The 19,397-nt window shown below is 44.8% G+C and overlaps 1 protein-coding gene across 2 annotated transcripts in view; it reads left to right on the forward strand.

Annotated features, from left to right (window-relative positions):
* ANKHD1 (ankyrin repeat and KH domain containing 1) overlaps positions 1-19,397 on the forward strand; it is an 84,092-nt gene that overhangs the window by 18,912 nt on the left and 45,783 nt on the right. For both annotated transcript variants that reach the window (XM_069970378.1, XM_069970374.1), the window contains exons 2-8: positions 2,651-2,798; positions 5,972-6,125; positions 8,253-8,400; positions 10,890-11,037; positions 11,134-11,367; positions 16,131-16,225; positions 17,100-17,337. In XM_069970378.1, the coding sequence (XP_069826479.1) occupies positions 2,651-2,798; positions 5,972-6,125; positions 8,253-8,400; positions 10,890-11,037; positions 11,134-11,367; positions 16,131-16,225; positions 17,100-17,337 (1,165 nt within the window). The remainder of the gene's footprint in view (positions 1-2,650; positions 2,799-5,971; positions 6,126-8,252; positions 8,401-10,889; positions 11,038-11,133; positions 11,368-16,130; positions 16,226-17,099; positions 17,338-19,397) is intronic.

Raw genomic sequence — 19,397 nt, forward strand, 5'->3', positions numbered from 1 at the left:
GGCACCTACTGTGAGGATGCAACCAAACAAGAAGAGCCAGGAGCAGGCTGCAGACTTCATATTAGGAATCTGAAAATAAATAAAGCTTTGGAGATTGCAGCCTCAGGCTTGGGGCAACATTTGTAGGTCATGGCAAGGGACCACAGTTTTGGCTTTGTGACAAAAATCACATAGCAGTGATTGCCCTGCATTGTAGCTGAGATTTGTGAATTTGATTGTATTGAGACCCAAACATTGTTGGAGGACGTGTATAAGGGCCCCATTACACAGAGCGATAATGGGCTGAATCAGGCCAATATTGCCTGGTGTATTAAAGACAACTATCAGCCAAAGAGCTGATGTTTGTCTTTTGGTAAGTTTAAAATCATCGCATCACTACATGTAATAGGTAGCACGGCTGATGATTGTATGTATAAAATAATGAATTATTACCGTACTTACCTGTCCAGGCTACCTTGGTGTCATCCAGCATTGTATGTGGGTTTTCCCGATTTCCACAGCTGCACCTCTTCTGGTCCCTTCTCTTAACAGGCTACTCAGCCAATCACTGGCTGAGACTGGACAGCACTGTGGCCACTCATTGATTGAGGGGCCTGTCACTTCAGAGACTGGACCAGAAGTGAGAGCTGCAGCTGTGGAAAACTGGAAATCCCACAGACAAGGCCGGAGGACATCGGGGAGCATGATCAGTTAGTAAATTTCTTTATTATTTTACACCAAAGCAAGGGCTGCACAGACATCGCTAACCATGCTGCGTGATATTTGAGGCATTTAATAAGGAAGCATAATGCAATAGATACACCATGCTGAATACCTTTTTTTTTTTTTTTTTTTTTTTTTTTTTTTAAACCTAGAAGTCTACATATGTGTGTCCGATGCCACTAAGTAGAATCTGTCATAGACAGAAGGTATGTGAGTGTATACCTCCGCATGACACAGCAAAAACACAGCCTTATCTGGTGATCTAAATTGTCATCTGTAATGTTACGGCTTGCCCTGTTGCTTGAGGTTTCACTCGACATAAACCCTCAAAACGTCGGCTAGGAGAGCATTTATATGCTTAGGGATTGTTATGAGATTTTATATTAAACGTTAACATTATTTAACTTTTTCATTGTTTTTCTTTCCCTTTTTTTCCCCCTTAAAAAAATGTAATCTAGATAATTTTGGATAGCTTTTGCTATGTCTAAGTTTTGATCAGTCATAATCTATGGCCTAGCTAATCTTTAGGTATAGGCGGGAGAAGATGCATGGTTGTACACTGCTGAGTCTGGCAGATTGCTGAGACTGACTCCATACAGAGTTGAATTGAGCAGCGAGCTGGAAAGTGCTCCGCTTCCTATGTCTGAAGATCACTGGGGCATCACTGACTGATGAAAACTTTTAACATGTCTGTGTGATGTCAAACCTTTTATGTTTTTAACTGCAATGTTTTCAAGCTGGCCGTACCGTAAGGATTTCAGTTAGCCATTTGTGGAAGTTATTTAAGTTGACAGTACTGTAAGTTAAAATGGCAAATAGCAGTTTAGTCTGCTGTGATGTGTGGCTTAAAGGGTTTGCAAAGCATTTTCAAATTTGTCTTACCCCTTTAAGGTGTGTTAAAACATTAGTGCGTCCGCAGCAAAATCTGTTGTGGTACGCAGTGCAGTTATTCCCTATAGTCTCTGCATTCTCGGGTCATTGACTCCGCTTAGCCAATCGGAGCGTTGTTACGGGATAGCTGCAGTATCTAGCAGAGCCTCTTGGTATATCTTGCGCCGATTTGTGGGAGTTCAAATCTCTGTTGCCTGCCTCACTTTCGTGTCTTTTTTTTTTTTATCGTGTTGAGCGTTTTGATCATGGTTTTTTGTTCATCCCACCCCACCCCCTTTTTTTTTTTTTTTTTTTTTTTTTTTGGGGCGGGCAAAAACGTAGTGTGAACCCAGCCTAAGCCTTTGGAGTGCTGTATTTGCTTTATACATATAGGTAATGTGTACTATAAAAGGGGGTTAAGCGGCCCCATATCTCACCAGTGCTGTTGCAAAACTCACAGAATGCTACTGGTTTCCACCTCCTGCACTCATATGACATACATTAATGCCTGCTGGCTGCTTCCGGTGAAGATCAGCGGCACCCTGTGTCTACCAAAAAAACAACCGTGGGGGATTGGGCAGGGGAATAATGCCTTTGTGAGGTGTGTGTAAACAAGACTGGAATGCTGGGAATGCTGTTCATTCCTGCTTAACTTCTGGGTATATTTTCTCCTAATGTACAATTAGACCTCATTCACATTTTAGTATTGTGCTTCAGTACTTGTAATTTAGGGTCATGAGTGGGGCAGAAGGACAGAAAAGATGCAAATGGTGGTGCATCTAATTGATTTGCCCTTTTAGTTAATCAGTGGCCAAAGAAGTCTGCAACACGTGTCATGGAGAGTACACTGGGCTCAATATAAAACAAAAAAAAATATATATATATAATATATTTATTTATTTTTTTTCCTCTGAAGCACAACCCTGATAGAAGACAGAAGCCATAGCAACATGAACAATATTAAGATTGACAAAAATGCATAAGATGTCCCACTATCTATCCATTTTGAATGTAAAATGAAATCTTATTATGCACCGTTCTTTTTGATGTTTAGTTTACCTCTCCTTTTACTCAATAGGTAGAATCGTTTATCTTGGACCAAGAGGACAATTCAGTGCTGAAGACTGCATCAGAACTTTTTTTATCGACTGCTGCAGAAGTGGCAGACCTACGGACAGTTGACCCAGCAACACAAGCTCGCTTAGAAGCTTTACTAGAAGCTGCAGGTATAGCTGTAAATGTTTTATCTTCTGGTACATGTGGAAATACTTCAGCCATTATTTGTTCAGTAGCATTCCATTGGTTTTCAGGTGTTACAGCAGAATAAGCCCTATGGGGGATATGGGCAAAAAATAAAACCTCAAATTTTTAGTTTTCTCAATTCTCTATTTAAATCTTGTGTGTGTGTGTTTTTTTTTTCTTCCTAATTATGATTTGGTAGAGTGGGGGTTGGGTGGCGAATGTGATTTTCTGGGTGCGGCCAGGTATCTCATGGGTGGGGGCAGACAGCAGTGGCAATCTCCTGGGTTCAGGCAGGCGGCCCAGCAGGTGACGCTCTGCCCTGCAGGAGGAGCAGCTTGCCACTCCAGGCCCTGTTCAAGCTGGAGGCAGCCAGTAACCGAACTCCTGGGCTCTGTGCGCCACTGCTCCCTCTGCAGGTAAGAGCGCACTTATTTTCAGTTTTCAAAGAAATACAAATCGATTCTAAAGTTCTAGGTAAATTTGATTAATCACTCAGCCCTATAGCAGAATATACAAGTATCGCTCATGTAGAAGGGTCTGAAGTATCCTCTTAAATTTGAACTGAAGGGATGTTTTCATAATCACTTCTGTCCACAAGATAGGTGAGAAGTGCCTGATTGGTGGGTGGAACTACTGGGACTCCCATTGATTTGAGCTAGTGAGCAGAGGCATGTTCTGGGCAATGTTCTACTGGAACATTGGGTCCTGGTTAGGGATGTCACGATACCAAAATTTTGAGTTCGATACCAATACCAACTTTTTTATTTCGATACTCAATACCATTTCGATACTTGGCGTATAACCCCCCCCCCCCCCCAATAATAATTCAATATAATGCCCCCCCCCCCCTCAACTGCAGATATAACACTCCCCAATGTTCACTATGTAATATACCTGACATGTTATCTATATTCTTCATGTCCGCACTATTACGATGGTACATTATATTTTCATTTTAATTTACAACTTACACTGTACAAATGTTACAAAAGTTATGTTTTTTTTTTTTTTTAAATACATGTGTTTAAAAATTGCTGTTTTCTGATTCCCATATCTTTCAGCCTGTAGAGCTGTCTGAGAGTCTTTGTGCACAATGATTTGCAGCCTTGATTGGTACCATGTTTGCATATATGACTTTTTTTGGAACACTGTATACTGTGCGAGATTGGGAAGGTGATTGGGAAGGTGATCAATTAAACGTGCAATTACGCATGTGGTGATGCCAATATTTCCCCCTTATTTTGTTTTTATTATAGTAGTTGGGAGTTAGTAGTTGTATGGCTGACTCACAGCATAGTATGCTGGGGGTAGTAGTTGTATGGCTGACACAGTATAGTATGTAAGGGGTGGTAGTTATATGGCTAACACACAGTATAGTATTTTGGAGGTAATAGTAGTGAAGCTGACTCACAGTATAGTATGTTGGGGTAGTAGTAGTAAGGCATATGCACAGTATAGTATGTTGGGGTAGTAGTATAGCTGACAAACAGTATATTATGTTGGGGGTAGTAGTAGTAGTATGGCACATGCACAGTGTAGTATTTTGGGGGTAGTAGTAGTACGGCAGATGCACAGTATAGTATGTTGGGGGTAGTAGTAGTATGGCAGATGCATAGTAAGTTGGGGGTAGTAGTATGGCAGATGCCAGTATAGTAGGTTGGGGGTAGTAGTAGTATGGCAGATGTACAGTACAGTATGTTGGGGGTACTAGTAGTATGGCAGATGCACAGTATAGTAGGTTGGGGGGGCCGGGCAGCATGGAGAAGGAGTTGGTGAGCCGCGCGGGGGGTGGGAAGCACACAGAGAGCACGGCCGGCGCTCAGATAGCCGCCCGCCGTGTTCTCTGCACTATACTCTGTTAAGCTGCGCTATTGCACATCTTAACATAAAGTATCGATACCAGGAAATCCTGGTACCGAACCGTTTTTTTGCCCCGAATATCGATATTAGTATCGATATTTCGGTGCATCGTGCATCACTAGTCCTGGTATTTATGTGGATGTTACTTTGACATGTACCTCGTATCTAAGCATTTTTGCAGACCAAATAATGTGTTACATTAAAGTCTATAGCAAAACAGTTGTCTGTGCACATGTTGAAAATTTTTTATTCAATGCTGTATCTTATTTTTGGCTGCATTTCGCTTTTACCGGTGACCTTGGTGCCTTGCGTCATACCTGACCACAACAGCAGTGTTGTGTGTTAAATTTTTTATTTAAGAATTGCATTGCCCCCCAAAAGTTTTACAAATCACCAATATACACTTATTACTGGAAATGCACATAAAGTCCTTTTTTTTCCCCTGCACTTACTACTGCATCAAGGCTTCACTTCCTGGATAACGTGATGATGTCACGACCCGACTCCCAGAGCTGTGTGGGCTGTGGCTGCTGGAGAGGATGATGGTAGAGGGATGCTCAGTGCCCTGTGTCCCTCAGTGTCCCCCTGCCATCATCCTCTCCAGCAGCCACGGCCCGCACAGCTCTGGGAGTTGGGACATGACATCATCATGTTATCCAGGAAGTGAAGCCCTGATGCAGTAGTAAGTGCAGGGAAAAAAGCAGGTTATAAGCATTTCACGTGTTATGTGTAAACATTTTCGCCGGCCTTCTCCTTTTAAAGGGGTTATCCGGTTAGGGAAAATTTATATATATCATTGCAAGTATTAAGAGAATAAAAAAGAACCAGTGCTTACCTCACTGTGATCCCCCGGTGTCTTGCTACGGGTCTCTGCCGAATGCTCCTGCCTCCTCTTCTGAGACGGACTTGTAGCGGTGGTGACAACCCGCTTAGTCAGTCACTGGCCGCGGTGCTGTCCTGTCTCAATCAGTGGGCTGTCTCCGCCGAGACAAGTCTGTCTTAGAGTCCATTTACACAGATTATCTGACAGAAGATTTGAAGCCAAAGCCAGGAACAGACAATAAACAGGGAACAGGTAATAAAGGAAAGCCTGAGATTTCTCCTCTTTTCGAATCCATTCCTGGCTTTGGCTTCAAATCTTTGGCAGATAATCTGTCAGATAACCTTTCTGTGTAAATGGACCCTTAGAAATGGTGGTGATGATTTTTTGTATTAATAAGTAAAGATAACTTTTGTGTGTTAAATTCTGTTAACTCATTATCATTGTTTTTTTTTTTTTCATTCTACTGTAAAAAAGGAATTGGTAAACTATCCACTGCCGATGGAAAAGCTTTTGCAGATCCAGAAGTACTTCAGAGATTGACCTCGTCTGTCAGCTGTGCTTTGGATGAAGCTGCTGCTGCACTGACTCGAATGAGAGCGGACAATTTTCATACGGGTCAGGTGGACAAGTATGTGTTCATGCAATATGCCATACATAATCCTTTTTTAAATGTTGTTTTCATAAATTTCATTATATTTGAATTTATAAGAGAATAAAATATAAGAACTTTCTAAAGTACACAAAGTTAGGAGAATCAAAACCGATAACTAGAATAAACATCCCAAACTGCTTACATGGCTGCTTAGCTGTGTAAGCGGTGAGATAATCCATGCCCAAGGCTGCAGTTATCTAAAGAAATGCTTTATATTGCTGAAGTTGTATAGGATCAGTGCTGCACACCTCTGCCTTAAATGTTGAAGCCGGTGCTCAGTGGTAACTGGGTTCTTCACCCATAAGTCTTGTATAGGAGAAAACCACGGCACTCGATGTTGCAAGAATAAGTGAGGGTTTATTTATTTAGCAAATAGATACAAGGTATTTACTCCGACCGTACATAGGAAATGCAAGAGATGAGACCAAATAGCATATGGTGCGACGTTTCGGTCCGCTATGGACCTTCCTCAGGCAATGGGGTCTCTTATGCGCTGTATGCAGGGAGAAGGGTCGGTCACAGACCTTTCTCCCTGCATACAGCGCATAAGAGACCCCATTGCCTTAGGAAGGTCCATAGCGGACCGAAACGTCGCACCATATGCTATTTGGTCTCATCTCTTGCATTTCCTATGTACGGTCGGAGTAAATACTTTGTATCTATTTGCTAAATAAATAAACCCTCACTTATTCTTGCAACATCGAGTGCTGTGGTTTTCTCCTATACAAGACTTATATTGCTGAAGTGTCCTGGAGGTGTGGCCAGGGTGCTTCAGTGAACAGGCCACACCTCTGTGCCCTGGTCACACCTCTGTACACTTCTGTTTGATAAATAGGACTCCTTATGTTAAAGGGGTTATCCAGTGCTACGAAAACACGCCCATTTTTCCCCCTCTCTTTTCTCCAGATTGGGTGGGGTTTAAAACTCAGTTCCATTGAAGTAAATAAAGCTTAACTGCAAACCACACCTGAACTGGAGACAAGAGTGGGGGAAAATTGGCCATGTTTTTGTAGTGCTGGATAACCCCTTTAGGCTGCATAGTACCTTAGCCATTGGTTGATGACCACCAATTTAGAGTGTATAGCCAGGATAAAGTGGTTGTCCTGGGATAAATTAAAAGAAAAAATAAATATTTATATTGTATATAATATATATTTGTGTCTATTCATTGTGTAGTGTGTAACTGAAGTGAATAGGAGCTGAGCTGCAGTTACATCTGTCTAGTCCTATAGCCAAAAAGTAATTGGGTTGCTCATGCTCTTCTGGGAGAAGTGGTGCTTGGCATTTAACCCTCAATGAGCTGTAGGAGACCGTAAATGCCTGACGATCAGCTGTGGTTCGTGCTGGAGGTCGGAGCTGTTGCTGTTTGAATTTAGCACAGTCAGCTGCTAGATCAGCAGGTAGCTGCCTGGATAAGGGTCCCCAGAGCTTGGGCAGGCCAGCGTTGGTGGGTGCCGCATGAGTGGCAGATGGTGGCAGGCTAGAAAACTGTAAACCAAACCTCTTGGCTATAGGATGAGGGTAAGGCTGCATTCCCACGTTCCGTGATCTTGACGGATCACGGACGTGGAATGCATGTACCGGAGTCACCCCGCACCCGGACAGCATCTGTAATTAGATGCTGGGGGCGGGGGAGACTATATTCATAATCGCCGCGCTGTAGTAACAGCACTGCGCGGCTGATTCATTACAGCGCGGCGCTTATGAATATAGTCTCCCCCGCTCCCAGAATCTAATTACAGATGCTGTCCGGGCGCGGGGGGACTCCGGTACATGCATTCCACGTGAACGTGGGAATGCAGCCTAAGTAAGTGAGTTGGGGGGGGGGGGGGTATTGCCAGCTGACCCCAAACTGATGGTGCCATACATGTCCCCCACCACCACCACTTTGGGGTGGAAAGGAAGTGTGTCTTATTAGGCGAAAAAATAAGGTAAATTGTTTCCTTGACTGGACTTTTTACAATGTTATAATTTGTTGATATTGTGAATTTATTTAAAAACATTAATTCTGGTAACTTTTGCATTAACCCCTGGAGATGTTTATTGTTTATTTTAAAATCATCACTTTATTACATAGGATTATTGTTTTTTGTTTTTCCCCAGTCGGAGTTTGGCAGAAGCTTGTTCAGATGGAGATGTAAATGCCGTCCGTAAACTCCTCAATGAAGGTAGAAGTGTAAATGAGCATACTAAAGAAGGCGAAAGTCTTCTGTGCTTGGCCTGTTCAGCTGGATATTATGAACTGGTACAAGTGAGTAAAATAAAATTTCTGCCCACTTGACTCTAGATGTACTCCTAACAATGACCTATATTGTTTAATTTAGTATAATACATGCCTAAAATGTGTTTAGTTCAGATTTGCATGAAGGACTACTTCATTGTGTTTCCTCACCCAATCGTCATGCAGTCACTCTTACTTCTCAAAGTTTGGGTAACTGGATATGGCCAAGCTCCCTTCACGAGCCCTATTCTACCCAATCGGGTGAGGAAACACAAGGACTGCTACGCTTTAAGGCTATGTTCACATGTCGTATGAAACCGGCCGGCCGAATGATCTTTCCAGCCGCAGAGCTCAGATGCAGGCGCATCAGCGCGCGCCTGCATCAGAGCTTCCCATAGCACACATGTCAGTCATTTGCGGCCCCGCATGGGATCCCGGCCGGAGCGTATACGATGTGTATACACTCCAGCCGGGATCCCATTGAAAGTAAGGCATTGTTCCACCGTGCCAAAAGTACGGCCGTTGTTGCCATCGGCAACGTAGTCTGTACATAGCCTAAAAATTGTATGCAGCTGTAAATCGGTGGTAACTAGGTCATCTTTCCGTTTTGTTTATCTGAACTGCAGAATCCTTTAACTTTAATTAAACAAAAAATTATAGCATTCATGATTTTGTTATATTAGTAGAATCCCTGTTTGATATTTAAAAATGCCGGTCCCTATATGTGGTTGGAACCTACATAAGCACCTCTGTTCCTACATAACCTGTTTACCTCCACAGAGATGATTTGATATGGGATCTTGTTCTCTTTACATGGTTATTATTTCTTTGTCATGAAGAACTTGAAAAGTTCAGGAGGGAAGCTACCTGAGTCACCTACTTTTTTGTTTCTGTAGACCTTAGTAACAGTGAAACCTGATCAGTACAACCTATATATAGGGAGTGTTGATGCGATTTTATTTATTTATTTTTTTTTTTAATTTTTTTCATCCGTGTGCATATTGCATTCCTCACTAGGTGTTGTAATTTCATAATGTACCACTTTAGCCATTATTGCTTTAAAGGCAACCAATGATGTTAAAAAAGCTATTCAGCTTAGGAAGTGTGCTGATAAATCATTCAGCACACTTCCCATACATATCCTTATATCCCCCGTCCCTGCAAAGGAAAACTTATAATCTTACTTTTATAGATTGGTGCGCCGTGTAACCCCCAAGTAGTCATCTGGACAGTGGACTGTGGGAAGGTAGTCACAGTACCCTGGGCGGTTCGGCGATGTAATCACGCCCCTGTAATCACTCCGCCTACAGCACAGAATGGGACGGATGCTTCAGCACGCCTCCGGAGGAAGTCACAGCTTTACTGGAGTTTGAATCACGCCCAGAGGGGTGTGACTACCTTGCCACAGCCCACTGCCCAGATGACTAGTTGGTGATTACCACACAGCACGCCAATCTATCTATATCCAATTTTCCTTTGCAGGGACGGGGGATATAAGGATATTTATGGGAAGTGTGCTGAATTATCTGCACAGTTCCTGAGCTGAACAGTCAGTTTTAACGCGATTGGTTCCCTTTAATATAGTGGCATACTGTAGGCTGCCCAGTGTCTCTACTGCTCAGCATATGTAAGGATGGGAATTTTGTGTTCAATATTGTATAGGCATAGAAGCCTTAAAAGTACTCCTATAAGGAAATGAATAGCAGGTTAGAAGAGTTTGTTAGGTAGTCTATTGCACTGGGGGTGGTGGTACTGCCAACGATTCACCTGCTAACCGCCATGAGTATTCACTCTTCAGTGACATCACTCTGGATGTTCATTCCTGTATAAGTGTGATGGTGGGGTTTGGGGTGATGGGTTTGATGCCCCCCCCCCCCCCCAAATTTCATTGAGAACATATTCATAAAAAGCAGTGTAAGAGAACTAACTTCTTCCTCAGTGTCTCCCGATCCATGTTCTTCTAACCTGGTGTATGCTTCCAATTAAGTATTGTGTGGACAACATTACTTTATACCACATGTGCTTTAGGGAAAATCTATTCTAAATAAGCGCCAGTAAAATTTGATCCACAAAAAACAAACTCTCATATGGTTACATTGGCAAATAAAGTATGGCCCTAGGAGGGTAAAGATTAAAATAGCTAATGGCTTCATCAAAAACAAGCCTGTCACTAAGGGGGTTAAAGCCTACTCAATTCCCCCCCGCCACGGAATCCCACCTGCCTCAGTGTGTCAACAAGATGCCTTGCGCGCCTCAGCTCTCTGCTCAAAAAATTGATGTGTCAATTCTTTTAGCAGAGAGGAGAGGGGGGCTAGGCGCGCCTGTTTTACTCAGGTGCGTTCACACTGAGTAAAACGGGCGCGCCTAGCCCCCCTCTTCTGTAACAATAGGGGAACATTCAAGCAGGATTACATTGTCATTTCAGGAAAGGAGGGAAAGGAACTATTAAAGTCTGAGATAGTTAGCTTATGATTTGTGTGCACTTTGATGATGATATTGTTTATTTGCCATGTCTACAGGTGTTACTTGCAATGCATGCCAATGTTGAAGATCGAGGAAATAAAGGTGACATTACACCTTTAATGGCAGCAGCTAGTGGTGGATTCGTGGATATTGTAAAGGTTCTCCTGCTGCATTCCGCAGATGTCAATGCTCGGTCTTCATCTGGTGGGCATCTTTAGATTTTTTTTTTTTTTTTTTAAAGTATTTTACAGGTTTTCCTATAACTGATATTAAACTTTTGCTTAATCATTTCCTTTCTAGGGAATACTGCTTTAACATATGCCTGTGCTGGAGGATTTGTTGATGTTGTTAAAGTTTTGTTGGAAGAAGGTGCCAATATAGAGGAGCACAATGAAAATGGGCACACGGCATTAATGGAAGCTGCTAGTGCTGGTCATGTCGAGGTTGCAAGGATCTTGCTGGAAAATGGTGCAGGCATAAATACCCACTCAAATGAGTTTAAAGAGAGCGCATTGACCTTGGCATGCTATAAAGGTTTGTATGGGGGGGGGGAATCCTTATAAGAATACAGTAACTCAATTTAAAATGATGAAAAATACTGCTTTTTAGACACACACACACACACACACACACACACACACACTGCAGCTTTTTTTTTTTTTTTTTTTTTTTTAACTTTTCCTTGAAATAAATTACTTGCTGAAAATCCCTTTCTCTTCAGGCTTTCTACAAAACAGGCACTAAAAGGGGCACGGCTTATCCACCGGAACAGTGTGTAACTATCTGTGTGTCTAGAGGGCAAGGCTCCTTCTGAAACCAGTTGTCTTGCAGTTGTCTGTTTTAATTTATATTACAGGGGGATATAAATCCACCGGGGATGTGATATGAAGCATGTTTGCAATTTACATAGATTTTTACTTGTTTGTATCCAGGTCCAGTCTGCTGAAGGCAGCTTTTTAGTCTTGTGCTGGTTAAAAAGAGACTAAAGGCAGGAAGTCTCGGCCAGTACCGAGTGTAACAGCTCCATGCGTCCATCAATCACATGGCTGCCTTCTCTGTGAGTGCGCAGGTGACCTGGACTTCCTGCGTTTATTTATTTATTTTTTTTAAACCGGCACAAGACTAAAGCTGCCTTCAGGAGACTGGACCGGCATTTCAAGTAAGGCTAGGTTCACACTGCGTTTTCAGCATCCGTTTAACGCATCCGTTTTTTGCAAAAAACGCATGAAAAACGGATTGCAAAAAACGGATTCATTTGTGTGCATCTGTTTTTTCATTGACTTCCATTATAAAAAAAAAAACGGATCCATTTTTTTTGGCGGACCAAAACGGACCAAAAAACGTTGCTGACCCTATTTTTCTGGACGTAAAAAAAAAACGGATCCGTTAAACGGATGCTGAAAACGCAGTGTGAACCTAGCCTAAGTATAGTTTTTGTTTTAAAGCATGATAACTAGATAAAAATGAATGTAAATTCTAAACTTTCCTTATATCACATCCCCTGTTGATTTAGGTTTTGAATGTCACGACATTGACACTTTTAAGTAATGACTTTATTTCAGCTTGTTGTTTTTAAAGAATTTAATGGGTTATCCAGTGTTAGAAAAACGTGGCCACTTTTTTCCCAGAGACACCACCACTGTTCTCTCCAGTTTAGGTGGGCTTTTGCAACTCCGGTTCCATTGAAGTGGATGGTGCTTAATTGCAACCCGCACATGAACTGGAGACAAGATTGGTGCTGTCTCTGGAAGAAAGTGGCCTTGTTTTTCTATTGTTGGATAACCCCTTAAAAAAGAATTAAAGGAGAACTGCAGACTAGGGTGATTTTTGAGAGAGTGCTGGTGAGAGGAGAGGATAAAAGAAGTACCATGCTCTCACCTCCCCTGCTCCACCGCTGGTGTCAGTAATCCACAGCTCCAGTCCAATTGGGGACCCAGGGCATCATGTGTTAGGTCCACTCAGCTAGTCAGCAGCCATGGTGGGACCCTGGAGGTGAGCGCATGTTACTTCTTTCATTCTCCCTTCACACTGCCAAATCGCCCCTGCCCAGAGCTCTCCTTTTAGCTTTAGTTCTTTTGTTTTAAGTTTTGAAGATATTTCATTTGTTTTGGAAAAAAGGACACATGACTGTACAGACTTAGCTGGGGTATTGGCTTCATAGCAACCACTATCAATGAAGGCAATTGACAGTTGTACAAATTTGTTGTGCGATGTAGTACAATCTCTTCACTCCTCCACAGACCAGGAAGTAACATGCATACAAACCACCTCTGTGTGAAGTGTTGCAATCCTCTTGTATCTATGCCTCCAGCAGTACAATTCAGATCCTACTAATAGTGATAACTAGAGATGAGTGAACCGGGTTCGAGTCGATCCGAACCTGAACGTTCGGTATTTGATTAGCTGGGGCTGCTAAACTTGGATAAAGCTTTAGGGTATAAACCCACTTGACGTATTTGCTGCGTGAATCAGTCTTAAAAATAAGCAGGCAAAACGCAGGTTGGCTTTATAAGATTGTTCTGCATTAAAATACGCAATTGCGTATTTTTTAAGCGTGAAGCTTGTTGTTAGCAAAGCATCAGTTGTTAACAACCTGTGCGAAAAACGCATGCAGCTTTGCGCTTCAAAAATACGCAATTGCGTATTTTAATGCAGAACAATCGTATAAAGCCAACCTGTGTTTTGCCTGCTTATTTTTAAGACTGATTCACGCAGCAAATACGTCAAGTGGGTTTGTACCCTTAAGGTTGTCTGGAAAACATGAGTACAGCCAATGACTATATCCATGATTTCCACATAGCCTTAGGGCTTTATCCAACTTCAGCAGCTCGAGGTTCGCTCATCTCTAGTGATAACTCTTAGGGTACAAACCCACTTGGCGGGTCTGCAGCGAGTCTCCATGCTGCGTTTTTGCAGCGAGACTCGCTGCAGATCCCGGCCCTATACTTTTAATGGCAGACAAACACGCAGCAGGGATGTACATCCCTGCTGCGAGTTTGTCTGCAGCCCTCCCCATTAACCCCCCGGCCGCCGGAGCTGATACTTCACCTGATCCCGGCTCCGGCGGTTCCCGATGTCTTCAGCAAGCCGGAGCGGGGACTAGGTGAAGTATATGCCCCGGCCGCCCGATCGTCCCCCCCGCAGCCCCGGCCGCCCGATCGTCCCCCCCCCCCCCGCAGCCCCGGCCGCCCGATCGTCCCCCCCCGCAGCCCCGGCCGCCCGATCGTCCCCCCCCGCAGCCCCGGCCGCCCGATCGTCCCCCCCGCAGCCCCGGCCGCCCGATCGTCCCCCCCCGCAGCCCCGGCCGCCCGATCGCCCCCCCCCGCAGCCCCGGCCGCCCGATCGTCCCCCCGCAGCCCCGGCCGCCCGATCGTCCCCCCCCCCCCCCCGCAGCCCCGGCCGCCCGATCGTCCCCCCCGCAGCCCCGGCCGCCCGATCGTCCCCCCCGCAGCCCCGGCCGCCCGATCGCCCCCCCCCCCCCCCCCCCCCCCCGCAGCACCGATCGCTTACACGATCGGTGCTGCGGGGGGGCGTGCGATCGGTGCTGCGGGGGGGGGGGCATCGGGCGGCCGGGTCTGCGGGGGGACGATCGGGCGGCCGGGGCTGCGGGGGGGCGACCGGGGCTGCGGGCGGCTGGCTGGAGCATATACTTCACCTGGTCCCCGCTCCGGCTTGCTGAAGACATCGGGAACCGCCGGAGCCGGGATCAGGTGAAGTATCAGCTCCGGCGGCCGGGGGGTTAATGGGGAGGGCTGCAGACAAACTCGCAGCAGGGATGTACATTACAACAGGATGCCATTAAAAGTATAGGGCCGGGATCTGCAGCGAGTCTCGCTGCAAAAACGCAGCATGGAGACTCGCTGCAGATCCGGCAAGTGGGTTTGTACCCTTAAAGCGACTCTGTACCCACAATCTGACACGCCCCCCCCCCCCCCCCCCCCCAAATTCACTTGTTCCTTCGGATAGCTGCTTTTATATATATATATATATATATATATAATATATATATATATATATAATATATATATATATATCGGAAAAAATGGATCCAAGCAGATTGCACATAATTTTATCTTTTTTTTTTTTTTTTTTTTTATAAAGTATATGCTAAACAGACATCAAAAACGCAGTGTGGACTCAGCCTTAAAGTGACACTGTCACCTCCTTTTTGCATTCTGACATCTCTACACAGGTTTAAAGGGTAAATTTAGCGCTTTTCATACCTTATTTTATATCATACGTCATGGTGCTTGTTTAAGTAAAGTCATCTTTTATCAACTGTGCTAAGTGGGCAGGGCCTCGCGGCATTAACGTCACTTAGCTCCGCCCACAACGCCACAGTTGTCCCCGCCCCTTCACAGGCCATTGGAACAGGTTGACAAAAGGTCTAGACCCCACCCCCTTTATGTTGGACAACCAATGGAGTCAAGGGGGCGGGGCTAAGTGGTGCTAATGCAGTGAGGCCACGCCCACTTAATACAATCTGCCGTTGATAAAAGGACACTTTTTACTTGAACAAGCACCATGACGTATGATATAAAATAAGGTATGAAAACTGCTAAATTTACCCTTTACACCTGTGTAGAGATGTCAGAATGCACAAAGGGGGTGACAGTGTCACTTTAAGCTACATTCACACGTAACTGATCACAGTGGATTTCACGCTGTGAATTCGCAGCAAAATCTGCTGCTGTTGCCTTGCCCGTCACTTTCAATCAGATTACATACTCGCAGCGGGATTGACATCCCGCTGCGAGCATGTAAGTAACAGCCCCCTTAACGATCCAGTGTCTGGACGTCGCGCTCGGCTAATCCGTGCACTGCGTCGGGGCTGAGCAAGACGTCCAGCCGGGAACCCTGAAGCAAGCCAGAGTTTGGAGCCGGTAATGTGTGCTCTGGCCGAAAGGGGGATTAAGGGGGCTGTCGCTTACATTTTAGCGAGTATGTAATCTGATTGAAAGTGAAAGGTATGGGATCCGCAACGGATTTTGCTGTGGATCTGTTACGTGTGAATCTGGCCTTAATCAGATTTTTATGATTATTTAGAACAGTCACCAGAATACAGTTCAAAGACATTATATATATTTTTTTTTAATCAGGCGTACTCAGCTGAGCAGTGTGCGCTTGTTTGTCATACAGTTATATATGTATGGCCATCGTTATGTCTACTATGTGGCCATCATCTTGTCACCTAGTGATTTCAGTCAGTTTTGCCTTTGTTGTTTAGTGGTAACAGCTGATTTATGATTTATCTTACACTAAAATGTGTGTTATCATTGCCCCACCTTCCCCCATAGGACATTTAGAAATGGTCCGTTTTTTGCTGGAAGCTGGCGCTGATCAAGAGCACAAAACTGACGAGATGCACACTGCCTTAATGGAGGCCTGCATGGTAAGTTCTGACTCTTCTGAGAATTCAGTGGAAAGTACGGAGAGTCCAGTAGCGGATTATAACAGGTCCGTTTCGGGCGGTAGACCGGGGCCCTGAGCTCTTGGGAGCCCATGGCCACCCAAAGAGACTTTTACTTTCAGTGTTGCATTGTCTCGTGGCTACAGTTCTGCCATGATTTGTAAAAACATCTCAGCTTTTTTGCACAAATCAGGGGCATCAGGACATTATCCTGTACTATGAACATTATGCTAGTGCTGCCATAGTTACAATGGATTGGGGGTGCTCAGGCTTGGTGAAAAGCCCAGGGCTTATGGTAAACTTAATCCACCCCTGAGAGAGTCTACCAAATAGTAAAATCCCTGTATCCTGGGAACACAATATTATTGTACTGACCAAAGGCCAGATTTCAGTTTCAGATTTACCAAGAAAATAATGTTCTGCTGCTAATCCCACATTCGTAGACATGTGCAAGGCCAAGGCATGTGCAATTTTTTTATTTTTAACAAAATATTGGTGTAATGCTGTTCAAGTTCAGGAGCCACATGTGACTTACCATCAAGATACTCCAGTATAGTATCTCTTAGAAATACCTCAAATACTTTACCCAGTATAGTTGTTAGACTTACAGGCCTATAGTTTCCAGGATCACTTTTTTTTTTTTTTTTTTCTTTACCCCTTGAATGTTGGTACCACGTCGGTTTTTAAGGCAGTGCCTCACTTCTTGATTATATGCAAGTAGGTTGAATTTAAATTTTTTTTTTTTTTAATTTGCTAAATTTTCAGCAGATACACAGTTGTGAAGCTCATCCGCTATAGCATTATATGCCATACCACATTGGTCTGTTTTTGATGTATTTGATTCTTGCTTTTACAGGATGGACATGTTGGGGTCGCTCGTTTACTACTTGATAGTGGAGCTCAGGTCAACATGCCTGCAGATTCTTTTGAATCTCCTCTAACCTTAGCTGCTTGTGGTGGACATGTAGAACTTGCCGCTCTTCTTATAGAAAGAGGCGCCAATCTTGAAGAAGTAAATGATGAAGGTTACACACCTTTGATGGAAGCAGCTCGAGAAGGGCATGAGGAGATAGTTGCACTACTTTTAGCACAAGGTAAGTCTTCTAAAGCCTTATACATGTTCTCAATGCTCCCATGATTTGCTTTATGACTGGTTTACCCAAGACTGCAATTTGTAAACATTATTGTGGGGGGGGGGAATTATCAAGACCAGTGTATCTGCATGCTCTTAACCCCTTAACGACATTGGGCATAAGTATACGCCCCCGCAGGGTGGGCTTTAATGCAGTCACACACAGCGGTCAGGGAAGATGGCCTGCTATAATGTATAGCAGGCCATCTCTGCTCGTTGGCACGGGGGGTGATTAACCCCTCCCTTGCTGACGATCGCTGCTATATGCTGATCAATACAGATCAGCATATAGCAGCAGAAAGCAATGGCGATTGGTGCTGTCCGAGATAGCACCAATCGCCATTAGTGTACTGTGTAAAGATGGCGCCGATGCCACCCCCACGATCGCCGTGATAGGCCGGCCAGTACCGGCCGGCCCATCATGGCGATCAAACTGTAAAAAAAGAGTTTTGTCGGGTTCTGCACCCCTCCGCTAGGTAGCTGAGGGGTGCAGAACAGGTGTGTGTGGTGCAGGTGTACCATACTCACCTGATCTGGGCGTCCGGAGCGAAGATCTGCAGTCCGCGTCTTCTTCGCTTCACTTCCGGGTTCGGTCGTCCAGCGTCGGAAATCTTCGTAATCTCTCGGGTCCTCGGGTTCGGCAGGCCTCGGCAATCTCCGGCAGCGTCGCTCTACTGCCCCCTAGCAGCTGATCAGTGAATATCATTCACTAATCAGTTGCTTTGGGTTAAAAAAAATTTTTTTCTTTTTTTGCGCCTTAACGCCGCTGAAAGCTGATCAGCATCGCACATAAGTGTGCCGCTGATCAGCAACTCCTCCTTTTTGGCATAGGAGCGTTTTTTCCCCCTATATCCTACCGCCACTGTCTGCTGATAAGTGCCGCACATAAGTGCGGCATTTATCAGCAGCTCCTTTCTTGGCGTAGGGATATTTTTTCTTACCGTCAAAAAAAATACGTAAAAAACACTACACTACACCACACTACATGGAATAAAGTTTTACACTACACCACTACACATTTACATACCCCATATACTAGTCCCCGTATAAAGATGGCCCCCAGGGTGTTTTCGGTGTCGGACGCATACGTTATTATTGCCTCTGACACCAAAACAGCCAGTGAGGATGAATGGGGGGATCCTTCTTTCCTCCATTCATCCTCATCCTCATCATCCAGTGACTTGTCTGGGGGTAGCGTACGCTGTCCTCCAGACACGTCTTTTCCGCCAGTACCGTCCCAATAAGAGATGAAGGTATGGCGTGAAATTCTCCAAACTCTGTGAGCGTATCTCAGGGTACACTTACAGATTTAGGGTACGTGCACACTGCGGAATGGTGAAGGATAACCCTTTGTGCATTCGGCAGCTGGCACCCGCCGGCGGACTGATGAAGGCGTGCATCTCCACCCGTGTCATAGACTCCATTCTATGCATGGGCGGATTCCGTTGTCCGTCCAAAGAATGAACACGTTCATTCTTTGGACAGAGGGCAGAATCCGCCCGTGCATAGAATGGAGTGTATGACACGGGTGGAGACGCACGCCTGCATCTGTCCGCCGGTGGGTGCCAGCTGCGGAATACACAAAGGGTTATCCTTCGCCATTCTGCAGTGTGCAGGTACCATTACAGTGTATGAAGGAAGGGACACCCAAATCCAGCCCCCCCCATCCTCCGAGTTAGTGGGGAGATCATTCAGGAACTGATCTTCCCACTGCTGGATAGAGGTTACCACCTGCACGGGGATGACTTTTATACCAGCACCCCCTCTTCCGGTCCCTCGCTGCCCTGTAGCTTGCGGCACGATCCGTAAATATCAGAAGTAGTAATAAAGCCCTAATATTTAGTAGCCATGGAGTGGACCCAGCGCTTCTGGATATGAAGGACCCCGTATCGCACCAGGACAACATTTTCCAGGTGACGTCCCCCACACTGGAAAACAGGAGACCCCAGAAGAAGTGCAGAGTGTGGCGTAACAGGGGGATCAGGAAGGACACCATTTTCCAGTGTGACGCCTGTCCTGATC

Source organism: Dendropsophus ebraccatus, chromosome 1 (genome assembly GCF_027789765.1).
Source record: "Dendropsophus ebraccatus isolate aDenEbr1 chromosome 1, aDenEbr1.pat, whole genome shotgun sequence".
NCBI classification, from domain to species: domain Eukaryota; kingdom Metazoa; phylum Chordata; class Amphibia; order Anura; family Hylidae; genus Dendropsophus; species Dendropsophus ebraccatus.